This window comes from Podarcis melisellensis (genome assembly GCF_964234715.1).
Source record: "Podarcis melisellensis genome assembly, chromosome: 1".
Classification (NCBI taxonomy): domain Eukaryota; kingdom Metazoa; phylum Chordata; class Lepidosauria; order Squamata; family Lacertidae; genus Podarcis; species Podarcis melisellensis.
The window spans coordinates 16,884,362-16,901,929 of NC_138528.1; the positions used below are offsets into that span (position 1 = coordinate 16,884,362).

Sequence of the window (17,568 nt, forward strand, 5' to 3'; positions counted from 1 at the left end):
CCCTCCCTGTGCCTCAAGCTACTGCGCATGATGGGCGAGGGCAGGGGTGTGCTTCTCTCCTCTCCGGCTTGCTCAGGCACGGTGTTAAGGCTCCCACTAGCATCCTCTGGTCCTTGAACCTTGTCTCCACTGGAGGTGGGGCTTTCCTCCTCGCCGGAAAAGGAAGTGCTTCGCAAGATTTTCGGAGGCTCCCTGTAATGCAGCTCCCCCTCTATCTCTCGCCTCTGAGCCGATGGCAGTTCCCTGACAGGGGCTGCAGTACAAAACTACAGAGCTGTAAATCTCAAGAGCAGAGTTCTTCAATACAAAAAATTATTATATTAAATTTCCACAAATTTCACTTAAAATTCCAATACAAAATATTTTTTTCTTTTGCTTTATCGACTTCCCATCCCATTTTCCATCGGGTGTTTTGTGTGTGTGTGTGTTGAATTCATCTCATTGCAGCACCCTATCCTCAATCTTTAATATAAATCACAACCATAATACAATGATCTCTAATCATTACTGTTGTTCATAGTTCAAATCCCGCTTGCAGATTCATCATATTGAAATATTTCTTTAAATAGTCTGGAGCAGAGTTCTTTAAAAAAGAAAAGAAGAATAAAACTAGCATTCCACAGTTCCTTTGGGTATCCTCTAGTTTTTGTTGTGGAGGTGGAAACAACTTGAAGGCTCTGCCACTGGATCACTGCAAATACTGCGTGTCTGAATGCCAATGAAACTTCCCATGGCTAGCCAACAGCCGCCTTCCCAGGAGCCAATGCTGGAGCTGCACAATCTCTTCCCTAGGTATTTTGCTGCCCTCTCCATCTCTTACCAGCTGGAAGGTACATAGGAATCGGCCTCTAATCAGTTCAAACAACTTGTCCACCTAGCCCTGTACCGTTCCCCTCTGACTTGCAGCAGCTCTCCATCGTCTCCGGCAGAGGTCTTTGACCTGCTACCTGATCAGGTGAAGGAATCACCTGCTACGTGATCCTTTTAAACAGAGCCGAGCTGAAGACCTTCTGCAAAGCACACGACTCTTCCCCTGTGTGTGATTGACTCAGAAGCACTCGCTGCCATTTCCTACATTACAGGATATGTACTTGTCTACTGATGGCTGTAGCTCAGGGGTCTTGAATGCAGAAAGCCCCAGGTTCGAAACTTGGCCTTTCCAGGTAGGGCTGGGAGAGAACCCTCTCTGAAGGCCTGGAGAGTACTGACCAATGGTGTGACTCTATAGAGGACAGCTCCCTATGTTCCCTTCCGCAGTCCTATTTGCATTTGTCCGGTGGGATCAAATATAGCTGGAGCTTCCTTTGAAAGGGTTCTCTGCCCATCCTTTTCTGCCTGGAAGCGCAGGAGTAGTTAACACTGTGCGTCAGAATGACACGCACACACAGCCTTTCCCAAGCATTCAGAGGGAGATTACAGAAAACCGCTGCTGAATCTCCCAGAAGTAATTTAATGCTGAAAGATCACAACAGAGATTCGCATTTTACAAGCACTGCGGTAAAAATAAGGTCCAGCACTCAGCCTCCTCCTGCTGCTGCTGCCCCCATCACTTTCCCCAAGGACCCAGTACGTTATCTTGCAGCATGGGAAGGATGCAAGTGACCGCAGGCATTCCCACTCACACACACAATCCTAGCAGAGCGTTGTTCCCGTCGGGAATGGGACTGGGAATCCCTGGTGCTGTGCATTTTGTTTCCACCAAGGAGAAAGCCCTACAACAGGCATAGGCAAACTTGGCCCTCCAGATGTTTTGAGACTACAATTCCCATCATCCCTGACCACTGGTCCTGTTAGGTAGGAATGATGGGGGTTGTAGTCCCAAAACATCTGGAGGGCTGAGTTTGCCTATGCCTGCCCTACAAGGTCCAGTCTCTTCTCTGGTGAGAAAAGATGCTCTAGGGAGCGTCCACTGCTGCCACTACCACTACCACTACCTGCCTCCTTGCTGTGCCCTAAATTAAGTTTCAGGACAAAGAGGCTAATAGGGTGCCAACCACGAGATTAAGGTGAGAGGGATCTGCACGCCTAAATCTGTCTTGAGAGGAATGGGAAAGGAGCCATTCACCATCTTAACAACATCTCTTAATGAAATAGTGAAGAATGACGCCTTAATGCTCGGAAGCATTACGCCTCAAAACTACTGGCAAAAATATCAGGGGGGAAACCTATCCTCATAATTCCCTACCTGTGAGATTACGATATTTTATTTTATTTTAATTAAATTTGTATACTGTCCTTCATCCATAGAGTCCAGGGTGCTTCACAGATGGAAACACAAAATAGTTTTTTTAGTTGTGCCCATCTTGGACCCAATACAGTGGTACCTTGGGTTACATACGCTTCAGGTTACATGCGCTTCAGGTTACAGACTCCGCTAATCCCGAAATAGTGCTTCAGGTTAAGAACTTTGCTTCAGGATGAGAACAGAAATTGTGCTCCGGCGGCACGGCGGCAGGAGGCCTCATTGGCTAAAGTGGTGCTTCAGGTTAAGAACAGTTTCAGGTTAAGTACGGACCTCAGGAATGAATTAAGTACTTAACCCGAGGTACCACTGTATAGCTTGACAGCCTGATACAGGAAAGCAGTATTTGTTTGTACAGTGGTGCTTCGCAAGACGAAAAGAATCCGTTCTGCGAGTCTCTTCGTCTAGCGGTTTTTTCGTCTTGCGAAGCAAGCCCATTGACGGATTAGCGGATTAGCGCTATTAGCTTTTAGCGGCTTTTAGCGGTTTATCAGATAAGCGTCTTATCGGCTTAGGAAAAGGGGGGGGGAGGGAAAAAACCCCGCAGGAACTCGCAAGACATTTTCGTCTTGCGAAGCAAGCCCATAGGAAATTCGTTTTGCGAAGCACCTCCAAAACGGAAAACTCTTTCGTCTAGCGAGTTTTCCGTCTTGCGAGGCATTCGTCTTGCGGGGCACCACTGTATGTGTGCCGCCAATACAAGGAAATCCCTTTTATTCTCAACATGGGGGGGTGGGAAGGGAAGGGAGAACAGCAGTTGTTGCTGAAGCTGCAGTGCAGACAGCGCAATCCCAATGTACATTCTGTTGAAGTTAATGGGGGAAAGATAAAGTTGGAAAAGGTTGCAGCAAACGTTCAGACTTCTCCAGCTCCCTTTCCCCTCCCTCCTCTCAGCATCCCCTCTTTCTTTCTCATTCAACAGCACCTGCTGAGACCGAGTGACGACAAGGAGTCTTCACAAGCGGTGTGCTGATTGCTTTAATTGCTCTTGCCCTTTCAGTGCATCATTAGCAGGGGGACCGAGCAGCTGCCTCAGTTAAGTCCCGAAGTCCTAGGTTGCTTTTTTGCATTCAGAAGTGAGTGTTGGTTGTTCCCAAGCAACCACGTTAAACAGGCGTGGGAAGGGCCCAGGGCGGGGAAGTCAGCAAAAGAGTGGCAAAGCCACAAGGCAAGTTGACCCCCAACTCGATGCCCAAACTCTTTGAGTGCATCTGTGTTGTGTTGACTTTGCGCACTTCCTTCCGTCCACCCATCACCCAAGACGAACCTCAACACATGGCTGACTGTCCTACTTATCAAATGACCTGAAATTCAGCCCCCGTCACCTGGCTGCAAACAGCAATTGGCTTGTGGGAGAAAGGGAGAGCTTCTGTCTGCTTGCTAAACTGCAGTCGTCAAGTCAGGAGGCTTTGGAAAGGGAGAGCTGTCTTGTCAATTGCTGGGTCGACAGGATGGCCTAAAAATGTCTTTTAAAATCTCCAGGCTTCTTACATCCTCTTTCACTCCTCTGTATTTTTCTACCCACTCCACTGAATTTCATTTTTTTAAAACCTGACATTTCAAAGGAAGATTGGAAGGAGAGAGGAGGAGAAGAAAATATTCTGTGCAATTTAGAATAAGAAACTGGGCCAGGAGCCTTACTTCCCCCCCTCTATTCATTTCATCTGCCTTACAAATTAAAGCATTTCCTTCTGGTTACTATTGGGGGGGGGACACAGACAGGAGGGGAGGAAAAGAAGAAACCTAAAACAATCTTCAAATTAAGGCCTTAGATCACATTACCCACAGAGTTATGGAACTAAATAATTAACTGTCTTATATCATTTGAGCAATGCCTAATCTTCAAACACAGCAACCGGTCCCAAGGTTCTTTTGATCTTTGAGGAATTGCATTGGAGGAAGTGCTGAGCTCTGCACTTCAAGCAGGTGATTCTTTGACCGACTTATCGGAATCTGGAATGCAGATTGACCTAAAATTGACCGCGAAGCCATTTTTGCACACATGGATTTTGATAAATCTCACTGTCAAGATGTTTAGCTGAGAGAAGTTTTAAGCAGACATCAAGTGGCAGATAAAATGCACTGAAGTGCAACACTCCCCTGCCAATTGAACCATTTATACTAAAGAGAAGTAATATTATTATTATTATTATTATTATTATTATTATTACCCCACCCATCTGGCTGGGTTTCCCCAGCCACTCGGGGCGGCTTCCAACAAAAGATTTAAAAATACATTAAAACATCAGTCATTAAAAACTTCCCTAAACAGTGCTGCCTTCAGATGTCTTTTAAACGTTAGATAGTTGTTTATTTCTTTGACATCTGATGGGAGGGCGTTCCACAGGGTGGGCGCCACTACCGAGAAGACCCTTTGCCTGGTTCCCTGTAACCTCACTTCTCGCAGGGAGGGAACCGCCAGAAGGCCCTCAGTGCTGCACCTCAGTGTCCAGGCTGAACGATGGGGTGGAGACGCTCCTTCAGGTATACTGGGCCTCTGAGGCCGTTTAGGGCTTTCAAGGTCAGCACCAACACTTTGTATTATAGGGTTGTTAACCTGAGTCAATATCTTTACTGTTTTTTTGGTCCAGATCAGGGATAGGGATCCTGTGGCCTTCCAGATGTTGTTAGGCTGCAACTTCAATCATCCCAGACCATGGGGAATGCTGGCAGAATCCAACATCTGGAGAGCCAAAGGTTCCCCCATACCTGATCAGGTTTATTTATGTGATTTATATCTCACATTTCGCTCCAGGTGCATTTTATGTGATTTATATCTCACATTTCGCTCCAGGAGCTCAAGGTGGCATTCCTCATTTTCCCGTTCCCCATTTTATCCTCAGAACAACCTTATGAGGTAGGCTAGGCTAAGAGATGTTGAATGGCCCACGGTCACCCAATGAGCTTCATGGCTGAGTGCAGATTAGAACGCTGGTCTCCCAGATCCTAGTCCAACTCTCTAACGCATAAACCACACAACTCATCTCTGTGCTGGAAGTTTTAGTACAGGGGCAGTCACTAGAGAAAATGGTAGTCTCACCCATTGGTGGATGATCTTATGGGTCCTTTCCGATTAAAAATATGTGCAGTTGTGCTGGTAGTTCACTTGCTGGTGTTAACACAACCGCAAAGGTCTCATGTTGAATCAAGCTGTTTGCTGTTGCCTCTGAATGTGCTATAGAGGTGCAACAGAACTGGAAAGCAGGGGGGGTTTCCCATTAACTTGTTCCATCACTGCAAGGACTTTTGGCTAAGCAACAGAACTTTCCTTCCCCCTCTCCTCTTCCACACCCACTAAACCTCTTCTGGGGATTCCCCCAACCATCTGAAGCAGTTTGGGGGAGGGTACAGGGGGCACACAGGGAGGTTTCTGATGTGCACTAACCAAACGGGGTACCAGGGCAAGGCAATTAGAGCATACAACACTAATTCTGGCCCAACTGCACTGGCTGCCAATTAGTTTCTCGGCCCAATTCAAAGTGCTGGTTTTGACCTATAAAGCCTTAAATGGCTCGCCATATGAACCGGTACCCATCCTCTGAGGCAATCATCATCTGAGGCCCTTCTTCATGTGCCTCCTCCACAAGAAGTCCAGAGGGTGGAAAGACAAGAGCAGGCCTTTTCTGCAGTGGCTCTCTGACTGTGGATTGCTCTCCACAGGGAAGCTCGCCTGGCACCTTCATTAAATACAGTATTCTTAGGCGCCAGGCAAAAACATCCCTCCTCTCCCAGGCCTCTGGCTATTCAAACAATCTATGGGAGGGGCGTATTGTTTTTCCTGTTACTATTTTATGTATTTTTATTCTGCAAACCACCCTGCAATCCTCAGATGAAGCGGGTACATAAATTTAATAAAATAAATAAACATACTGCCCAATACATTTTTTCCACTTAGTTGGGCAGGTTTCTCTTTATATTATAAGAGACTGGTCAATATTGTTTTAGATGCTCGCTAAACCATTATTATTATTATTATTATTATTATTATTATTATTATTATTATTATTATCTCATCAAGCCAACCCAGACATATTATTGAGTTATATATACTTTTTTCCATTTTGGTGACTTTACCTGTTGTTGTTATTATTATTATTATTAGTAGTAGTAGTAGTAGTACTCTGCCCATCTGACTGGGTTGCCCCAGCCACTCTGGAATATATATATATATATATATATATATATATATATATATATATATATATATTTGTACACTGCTTGTAAAGCAATTGATACAGCCTTTTACGGAAGACAAGGTGCTAGCCATTACTCAGCACAAAAGCGTTTGCTTTCCCATTATATTCTTATGAACTTCAAGCTGCTCAGTTGAGATCACACTGCCATTTTGTGAAATTTTGTCATGCAAGTTCTCCTCACAGGCACCTCTGTCCAACGGAGGCTGTGAGAAGCCAATAACAAGAGAGTTAAACTTAGTGCAAGGCCGCCTGTATCAAAACATTAGCCAATCCCTACGGGACACAATGCTGTCTTTAAATTTAGCATGTGAACTGTTGGGGCAAACTACTTAGGAAAATGCCAGCCAAGAAATTTCTTGTTCAGTTCTACCTTCTCTGAGGGTTAATTAATATTTTTTTTTGCTAATAATAGAGCCTTGTGTTTGCTCCGATAAGCTACGTCTGTCACTGGATTTGAGAACGCAATTGGGTGAATGTTTTCAGTCTATTCTAATACTCTCTTCTCTTTTTGGAGGAGTATTGTTAAGGCGTAAAGATAATAGTCAAGAGGAATGAGATAAAGAAGCAAAGCATTTGCCCAAAACAAAGACTGTTTACTAAATTAATGCAGTTGTTGGCCTCTGAATAATGCTGACTGCAACAAAAAGTATAAAAGGAAATCATGTCAAGTCCGATATGCTTGAGACCAATTAACGTGCAAAGTATTTGGAAGCAGTCATTTCACCCAGCCTTTCAAATAATTACTCAACAGACAAGTCACATTTCTCAGTCTTGCTCATCCATATCCCTTTCTCCTCGTTCTTCTAGTTTCCCATATCTGCCTCCTTAAAGGGCCAAGTCAAATTAGATGTGAAATTAAATGCATGGATGGAAATTAATGCCCATGTTTTATGTTTAGTAAACGTAGGTTTACTACGTTTGTGCAGGCGCACTGTCTGCAGTTTTTCTCTTGCATCTGAATCATCTTGAATCACGTTGGGGGTCCCTTGTTTGGAGAGTTCCTGCTTCTGTTCAGAAAAGTCCCACATCTGTCAGAAGCAGCCCACTTCACTTCAACATTTGTCCAACTGACAGGAGACTATCCCAACCCTGCCTGGAGATACCGAGGATTGAACCTGGCATCATCCGCATGCAAGTAAAAGGCAAAGGACCCCTGGACGCTTAAGTCCTGTCAAAGGAGACTATGGGATTGGGGCACTCATTTCGCTTTCAGGCCGAGGGAGCCAGCGTTTGTCCACAGACAGCTTTCCAGGTAATGTGGCCATCATGACTAAACCACTTCTGGCGCAATGGAACACCGTGACGGAAACCAGAGCGCACGGAAACACCGTTTACCTTCCCGCTGCAGTAGCAACTGTTTATCTACTTGCACTGGTGTGCTTTCGAACGGCTAGGTTGGCAGGAGCTGGGACAGAGCAACGGGGATTCGAACCGCTGACCTTCTGATTGGCAAGCCCAAGAGGCTCAGTGGTTTAGACCACAGCGCCACCCGCATGCAAAGCCACTGACCTATGGTCCTTACAATCCAAGTATTCTAACTGTGACCTCCAGAACGAATTAAGTTTTTAACCCGAGGTACAACTGCACACTACATGTTTAAAACTAAACATAATATTAAAAGAGCTGTGCTGCATCAGACCAAGAGTCCATGAAGTGAGGTATCCGGTTTCTCACAGTGGTTTGGTGGGGCTGGTGTCCACTGTTTGAAGTTTTACTGTAGTTTTGCAATTTGTTGGAAGCCGGCCAGAGTGGCCAGGGCAACCCAGCCAGATGGGTGGCATACAAATAAATTATTATTATTATTATTATTATTATTATTATTATTATTATTACTGCTACTACTACTGCTACTGTCAAGGGAGAAGGCAGAAAGACCAACAGCAGGTGTTGCCACAGCCAACAACAGGCAGAGGCAACTAATTCTAGTTTTGCCACCTATCGTCCTCCCTGCTAAGTTCTACAAGGTCAACATGGAGAGACAGAAGAGGAGGAAGCCACCCTCCCTAGACTGGTTGCAGGTAGGAAGGCAGGTAGGTGGAGACTGGCTGAGGGTAGGATGGAATTGGTAGGGAAGTGCCCCATTTGCCTTAGCAGATGAGCCTTTGCTGCAGGGGTGGTCAACCTGATGCTGATGCTGTTTATTTATGCAGACCATCGCTATACGGCGTAATATATACATGAGCAGTGTGCAGAGAGTATCCGAAGTATCTGAAAGATTGCCTCCTTCCCTACAGACCCCTCTCAGGAGTTAATATCAGCAGAGGGGGCCCTATTGGTTGCTCCACTGCCCTCAGAAACTGGCTGTGTGTGTGTGTGTAGGTAGGTAGGTAGGTAGGTAGGTGAGGAGATGGCCTTCTCTGTGGCAGCCCCTCAGCTGCAGAACACCCTCCCCACAGAGGTACACCGGGTACCTTCAGCGGATGCCAAAGACACACCTGGCTTTCGATACTAGTGATGTATTATGTTTAGGACCCATCTGATTTCTGTGATTGTAGGTTGTTTTGAACTGTTTTCAACATTGAGTTTTAATTGATGTAACCTGCCCTGGGACCTTAGGTTGAAACACAGATTGTTGTTGTTGCTGTTGTGGTTGTTGTTCCACTCCTGCTATTTCTCCCACTCCCTGGAGATGGGTATTCAAAGGCTCCTGACCTCTGTGGTAAAGGTAAAGGGACCCCTGACCATTAGGTCCAGTAGTGGCCAACTCTGGGGTTGCGGAGCTCATCTTGCTTTTTTAGCTGAGGGAGCCAGCGTACAGCTTCCGGGTCATGTGGCCAGCATGACTAAGCCGCTTCTGGCAAACCAGAGCAGCGCACGGAAACACCGTTTACCTTCCTGCTGGAGTGGTACCTATTTATCTACTTGCACTTTGACAAGCTTTCGAACTGCTAGGTTGGCAGGAGGACCTCTGTGGTAGTATACAGCTATTGAGAGCCTAACCCTCCATGGATTTGCCTAATTCCCTTTTAAAGCCATCCAAGTTGGTGTCAACAGCCACATCTTGTGGGGACCAATTCCATAGTTTAACTACATGCCCTGTGAAGAAGTACTTCCTGTTTGTCTGCTCTGTGTCCAACGAACACCCTCATCCCATGGAAAGGCAGCTTATTAAGATCAAACGTGTGCTCTCTTCTCCAGGTCTGATGCATTCTATCCTTCTCTTACCACATTTCGGTCAACACAGAACGACAGACTCCGGGAGGTGGGGGTGAGAATGAAACCAGCACACTAGACAAATGTGCCTTCCAATCCCTGTGGGACTCATTCAGGCCACCAGGCACTCCATAAAGTTTATCACGTGGCATGACTATTCTGAAAAGCTGCAGACTACTAAAGGGGTCAGCTGACTTGCACCATGGGGCAGTGGGGTGGGGTGAGAGAATCTCTGTCTTTTTAAAGCAGGGCACGCATAACAAGGAGCTTGCAGCAGGCAAAGAGAAAACAGCTCTGTCACGGTTACTTCAGGCTTTACTCCTGTTACTCCTCTGTGGATTGGGGTGGGGATAATTTACAATCCAAATTAGCCTCAAGAAGTCATCTCCGCTTCACAGGGCTGTAACTCTGAAACAACTCCACTGAGTTCGCCGTACTTTATTTCTGCAAGAGCACGAGCAAGGAGCCCTTCAGTGCTCGGGTCTCACCCTAGCAAGCTTCTCAGAAAAATATCTGCGCAATAAGGTGACTTACACTGCAATCCCAGGCATGCCTACTCAGAAGCAAGCCACAGCAAGTTCACTGGGATTTACTGCCATGTAAGGATTGCACCTTTATACGGATACTCTATGCTCCCTACAATATTCCCAACACTTTTGTACATAAAGGAGTTTTTAATAATGAGCAAGTCATTTTTAGAGTATCCCTCATCAGTAACCATGTACACAAATATCCAGCCCCCAAATCTCAGTTACTCCCTGTCCATCTCTTTCCCATCTTTCCTGGTTTTCTTACTTGCCCCCCCTTTTTCCATAGTTGTTTTAAGTTGCATTCCATATCTGCTAAAACCCACAGGGAATTTTCCAAGAAGATGCATACTGCACCTTGAGCAAAATCTGTACCGAAGGTAATGCACGATAACCCAACAATTATTATTTGCTCTTATTTCAGGTCTGGGTGCCGTTTTAATAGAAAAGCAGGGTATAAATATCAAACCCAATCTGGTCTCCCCCTCCCCTCCCCAAAAAATGTTTTTTTAAGTGAAGCATTGCTTATTATTAGGGTTCTCATCGTACAAGGGCGATTCTGCGACAGGGACGTTAGCTTGGACCTTGTCATTGCTAATCAAAACCGTTGTTAGCTATGCAGAAAGTAAGAATTCTTTTGGGGGGAGGGGGGAGTCCAAGAGGACTGCCACAGCAAGATTTCATTATTGTCATTTCCCCAAGGAAGCACCCCCCCTCCCACAAAAAGTGCCGAGTCGTTGCAGCCTTCACACACCAACACAGTTCTTTGACGGGGGGGGGGGGGCTTGCATGACTTGCAATGTTTTCAACCCACATAAAGCTGTACTTACACCGAGTGCTGAGGCTGATGGTGGCCCAGCTCACTCCTTTCAGATGACCGTGCCGAGTCCGCCGGACTGGCATGTTAGCAGAACTGAGTTACTTCCCGCGTTGCGGCATGGAGAGCGTGGGTCGTTTAAGCAACGACATCCGATTGATTCCTGCATTAGGCATAGGGGATACTATATCCAAAGGGCACATCCGGAAGAGGGGCTTTGCAGCTGAGAGGCCACAGAATCAAGTCTGCAGCATAACAAGGGAAATCCCTCGGGTAAGGGGGGGGGTTGGAAACAACCACCTCCGAAACGGTGGGGGAGGGGGGAGAGAGAGAGAAGAGTAAACCTGAAACACAGCCAATAACCCTAAAGACTCCTTGGGATATTCTGGACCTAAAAAGCCCTCCAATCAGAGCCGCGGGGGCAGGAGAAAACAGACACATGCCTCCCTGAACCATATATGTCTTAGATTAGGCAGAGTTTGAAGGGACTGAAACAGGAGATGGGTCTTCGAGACCCGTCAACCGGCATCACATGTCACTTGTCAACGTGAAATACTGCAGAGTTCTGAGGTCCTGTTTTGAGAAGCGGAATTAGGTTAGGGAGGGGAGAACATGTGTCAAACTTTTTCAAATAATAATAATAATAACAGCAGCAGCAGCAACAGCAATAGTAATTATATACAGCTAGTTTCAATTAAGTGGTGGTAGGGGTGTGTTTTTTACCTGCAAAAAAAGAAAAGACTGTTAAACTTTTCAAAGTTTTAAAAAAGAAAACACTAGCTTTTTATTATAGGGCGGATCAGGGAAGCCATAAGGAATCGAACGACTGCCAAATCTGGAAGCAAGAATTGGGAATCTGTAGCACATTCTTGAGAGCCTGGCTTTGGCTGCCAAGGTCTCTTCTGCCCAGGCACTTATTTCCCCGGCCAATTCTCTAATGAGATTAATCTCAATTAATCTGCAGAAGGAAACAAGAGTCCCAAATCAACAGATGCTGGAAGGGGAGGCTGCGTAGAAATTCTGAAATCTATCGCAGCCACTCTTCAATTAGTGTTTTATTATTAAAACTGTCTCTCTCTGGCGTAATATTATGTGTAATTCACCAGCAGAGAGGGAAATTATAAAATCCACATGGAGTCATTGATAGAAGACTCTTCCAAAATCAATCAGAGTGCATGAGGAAACGCATCATTAGAGCTTTGAAAACGCCTGGTTTTTGCATGAAAACATGCTGGCACAAACTAACAATGCCTGCCATGGGTAGGTTCATATCATACATTCAAAGCACTGTGACGATACCGCTATAAACAGCCGCAGCTTCCCTCAAAGAATTCTGGGGCCTGTAGTTTGCTAAGGGTGCTGAGAGTTTTTAGGAGACCCCCCTTTTTGCTCACAGAGATACAGTATTTCCAGAATTCTTTGTGAAGAGGAATCAATTGCCGGAGCCTGGGAATTGCAGGAGCTTAAAGGGGTCTGCTACAATTCTCAGCATCCTTAACAAACGACAGCTCCAAGCCATGACTGTTACAATTCAATTCAAAGTTTATTTGTTGTTGCAGCCATCCCGGTCTTTCCAATGGAAAAAGGAGATAAAAATATTCTATGCCTTGCTGTGCAGAATATCTATCTATCTATCTATCTATCTATCTATCTATCTATCTATCTATCATCTATCTATCTATATCTATATCTATCTATCTATCTATCTATCATCTATCATCTATCTATCTTAAAATACAGAGCTGCACAAACAAGTTTCTATATTAAATTGCTTATCATACTTTTTGATGAACATTCTTCTCAGTTTCCGGGCTGCTACTGAGAATCTTTCAACAGCCATGACCATTTAAAATGGTAACATAGTGCTTTGAGCGTGTGTTTCTGCATGTGAATTGGCCTCACTAGATCCTAGCCTTTGAGAGGTTCTTAATATCCTTCTTGATGGTGCGAGAGCCATTGGAGAGCCAACTGCTTGTGTAAGACAAGAGCCTTCATGCCACAGGTGAGAAACCAATGCCATGGCTCTTCCCCATTTGAGTACAAACCCCCATGGTTGTTCCCAGGGCACCCCATATTATCTCAATGGGGCAGGAAGGAGCTTGGCTTCCATGCTCCTGCTGGAGTAATTCCAGAACCCAGTCTCAAAGTTGTTGTTGTTGTTGTTTTAAGCAAATGCTGGTGTGTGTGTGTGATTCAGTCAATGCTTGGCACACAGCAATGACCGTATTTTGTCCCCTCTGTTCAAATTCTTTTTGAGGATGGTTCCCTGCAGGCATCTTCGCACCAGTAAGACCGAATAATTTCATAACTAATTACCCTTCGTCAGAAAATACTTGGGGCAATGTGCTTCAAAAATATGAAGAAATTACAAGGAAACAGCGTTGCAGGAATCATAGACTTGGGAGGGATCTTGAGGCTTATCTAGTCCACCCCCCCCCCCCAATGCTCCTGCTCCCAGCTTTCCCTCAGTGGGTTTAATCTGGTTTAACAGCCGGATGCTGTTATATGTATATACAGTGGTACCTCGTAAGACGAAAAACTCGCAAGATGAAAGAGTTTTTCGTTTTTTGAGTTGCTTCGCAAGACGAATTTCCCTACGGGCTTGCTTCGCAAGACGAAAACATCTTGCAAGTTTGTTTCCTTTTTCTTAAAACCGTTAATACCCAGGGAATCCGTGCTTCGCAAGACGAAAAATTCGCAAGATGAAAAAGCTCGCAGAACGAATTAATTTCGTCTTGCGAGGTACCACTGTACACATGTGTGTTTGTGTGTACACACAGAGAGAGTGAAATATATACTTTTTAATGAGGCACTCCAGTCAGTTCATCCAGGTGCGCTTTCGATGCGCACCTGTGGGGCATGCAGCAAACTGTTGCAACATGAAGTGCTCCTGCTCAGGGTTCCAGCCAACAATGGACACTCCAATAGTCAGTCAGCACCTCATGGCTGATGAACCTGCCCAATCCTCATTGTGCTATTTTAGCAGTCTCCCCTCCAAAGATTTTCCTCGCAGTCTGCTGACACCTCCCCTCTTGTGAATGAATGGTGCCGTTTTAGCTATATATATGTCCCTGCTCAGACGAATTCACTATACAGTGGTACCTTGGGTTAAGAACTTAATTCATTCTGGAGGTCTGTTCTTAACCTGAAACTGTTCTTAACCTGAGGTACCACTTTAGCTAATGGGGCCTCCCTCTGCCGCCGCGCTACCAGACCACGATTTCTGTTCTCAACCTGAAGCAAAGTTCTTAACCCAAGGTACTATTTCTGGGTTAGCGGAGTCTGTAACCTGAAGCGTCTGTAACCCGAGGTATCAGTGTAATTATATAGGGTGGTGGCAAGACTTCACACTTTAGTGTGTAGATGCCCTATCCAAATGTGGCATCCCTCACATTTAAACCCCAGATACGTTAACGGCATTGCCTATTGCACATATAGTTACAACTATGAAGAGCACCTGCATTTTCTGCACATATTCTGCCACAGTCACTTAAAGGTCCACCCTTTGAAGCAGCCATTTCCAACCATGAGAGTTGTGGCCCAAAACATCTGAAGGTTATCATGTTAGCAAAGGTCATTTTAAAGGCCTGGGTGCATTTATTCAACTTTGCTTAACTTGCAACGTCATTCACTAGGGTATACATACCGAGGGTTCATTTCACAAAGCAGTTGTTCCATCGTAGTAAGTAGGGAATTTATAGCGCATTTAAAGCACATAGCTTTCCCTAAAGGATCCTGGGAACTGTAGCACTGCACCAGGTTCAAAGGATTCTTTGGGGGGAAATCATGTCCTTTAAGACTAATGTAAACAGTTAATTAAGTACAGCTTACGCATCCCCAATCAACATAACAGCCAGTAAAGCAAATATTGCTTTAGCTAGAATGGAATAAAAGCAGCAGTTAGGGAAAAAAACAACAGGCAAGATCCAGGAAAATATGAAACACGTTCATATCCCATTGCTTTCAGTAGGAGAGAGCTAAGCATGCTTTAATTCTGCCCATTTGGTGGACAACTGCTTCATTTCTTCCATCCTAATTGATGCAATAGATATACACGGGCCCTGTCTCTGCGAATGTGCATGCTATACCAAACACACACACCACCATACTGAAAGCAATAGCACTAGCCAGATTTGTGCCGATGAGCAATAGGGCAGGAAGCTTTTCATTCCTGAGTCACAAGTTCCAGCCTGGCAGAAGTCAGTAACAGGGTTGTCAAATGATAGCCAAAAAATGCATTCATGACAGGTCAGTTTGTCTTGCTGGCACCTAAGATTCTAAAATAGACAACTTTCATCAACTGAATACTGGCTAAACGTATTCCAGGTCCTATTTCAGCAACATAACTTGCCATTGTACAGTGGTACTTCAGGTTACATACGCTTCAGGTTACATACGCTTCAGGTTACAGACTCCGCTAACCCAGAAATAGTGCTTCAGGTTAAGAACTTTGCTTCAGGTTGAGAACAGAAATCGTGATCCGGTAGCGCGGCGGCAGCAGCAGGAGGCCCCATTAGCTAAAGCTAAAGTGGTGCTTCAGGTTAAGAACAGTTTCAGGTTAAGTACGGACCTCCTGAATGGACCACTGTACACTGTACATGTATGCCGCTGAGCTGAACAACTATTATTGTACAAATTTTCATGCTTTTTAAACAACAACAACAACAACATATCAAGCCATTAGCAGCTGAATAATGTATGGCTTGCACCAAATTCCGGCATTCAGGTGTGTTACCACTCAGCATTCAATAGCAGATTGTTCTGAGAACCTGGATTGTTATATCTCTTTAGCAAAGAAAGAATTGGTTTGCAGGGTCACAACCTGCTCCCCAAGCACTATGGGAAACCTAGTTTTATTTTTTTTTAATAATAATATTTATTAAAATTTTGTTTAAACAGTAAGAAAAACATGCAAAATAGCATATAATTTTTCAATATCCACATTTCATTCACCTCATTGGACTTCCTCACAACTCTCGTTCCTGCATTCCAAAATCTTAAACTTTACCCAGCAATTTATTACCTTGTTTCAATTCTTATAATATAGTTTTCCAATATTATATCCCTAATTTTAGATAATTTAGATCCCAACTTTAATAATTTAATTTTAACATAATATTTATCCAAAATTTATCTTTTCTTTTGATTAGATTTATCTTCATATTCCTTTTGACTAACTTATTGGTGCCGTATTGTTGCTAATCTTACATCTTTCTTAACATTCATACAATTTACAGTGTTTTTGTAAATAGTCCTTAAATTTCTTCCAGTCCTCCTCCACGACTTCTTCTCCCAGGTCTCGGATTCTGCCAGTCATTTCCGGGGAAACCTAGTTTTAAAGTGGGGTTCTCTCCCCTCCCCACCAGGGCACAGTGGTAGGTATCATGTCAACTTACAGAAACAGTAACAAGAACTGATTCAACCTACCGAAAGTCAGGAAATTTTAATTATATGAACAAATAAGGGGCAGAAAGCCACTGATTCATGGCACAGAGACAAAAGGAAAGTAAACCAAAAGGGGGTAAAAAGGGGGAGGGCATTATCATTTATTATTTTCGACTCATTCTCGTGCCTAAATGGAATGAAGTCATTCACCTCTTCCTAGAGAGCAACAGAAGATATTGATTATCAAAGTGCTGCTGTTGAAATCAGGCCAATAGGAAGCCCAGATAAAACTGAAGTGGATTTGAAAATCAAGCCTATTAGTGAGAACAATCCCTCTTAGGCTGAAGGAAATTACACATCTGATGAATGCACAAACGAGTTTCCCACAGGCTGAGCCAAAGATGTAACTCAGAAACTCAGCAGATCAGATTAAACTGCAGATAACAGCCAGGGAGGCCTGCTATTCATTCATTCCCGAATGTGCTACATGCTTTGAAAGAGCGACTCTTCCAAATGCGTTTCAGGAACTAGAACCCAAAAGACGATTCTGCCACCCCTTCTGAATATGCTACTAAAGTAAGAGAGAAAGACTACTGAATTTAGGGTGGCCATGTTGCCCTGCTTTGCAGAGGACACTCCTCTATTTGAAGGGCTGTCCTGTCCAGGGATCAGGAACTCTAAGGGCGAGCAATTGGACCTTGAAGTTGCCCATCAACAGTTTACACCTGGAGTACAGGCTGAGTAGACACACCTGTCTTCCCAATTATTGCAAGATGCGCCATGTTTCTATTTAAATTACAGTATTTATTTCTAAATTCACGGAGGAGACACTTGAGAGTCCCATGGAGTGCAAGAAGATCAGACCTATCTATTCTTAAGGAAATCAGCCCTGAGTGCTCACTGGAAGGACAGATTGTGAAGCTGAGGCTCCAATACTTTGGCCACCTCATGCGAAGAGAAGATTCTCTAGAAAAAACTCTGATGTTGGGTAAGATTGAGGGCACAAGGAAAAGGGGATGACAGAGGACGAGATGGTTGGACAGTGTTATAGAAGCAACCAACTTCCATTTGACGAAACTCTGGGAGGCAGTGGAAGATTGGAGTGCCTGGCATGCTCTGGTCCATGGGGTCACGAAGAGTCAGACACGACTAATCGACTAAACAACAACAATAATTAAATCAGCATATGCTAATTATTAAGTTGTGGGTTGACATAGCAGCCGGCACAGCGATTTCTTCAAGTAGCTC

At 44.5% G+C, this 17,568-nt stretch overlaps 1 protein-coding gene across 10 annotated transcripts in view; it reads right to left on the reverse strand.

Annotated features, from left to right (window-relative positions):
- The window catches only part of EVL (Enah/Vasp-like), a 146,632-nt gene that overhangs the window by 37,625 nt on the left and 91,439 nt on the right, over positions 1-17,568 (reverse strand). The window contains exon 1 of one of the 10 annotated variants that reach the window (XM_081910659.1): positions 10,949-11,466. The exons of the other annotated variants lie outside the window; for them this stretch is intronic. Within the exon in view, the coding sequence (XP_081766785.1) occupies positions 10,949-11,021 (73 nt within the window). The 5' untranslated portion in view covers positions 11,022-11,466. Of the gene's footprint in view, positions 1-10,948; positions 11,467-17,568 lie in introns of those variants that run through there. 10 annotated transcript variants of the gene reach the window in all.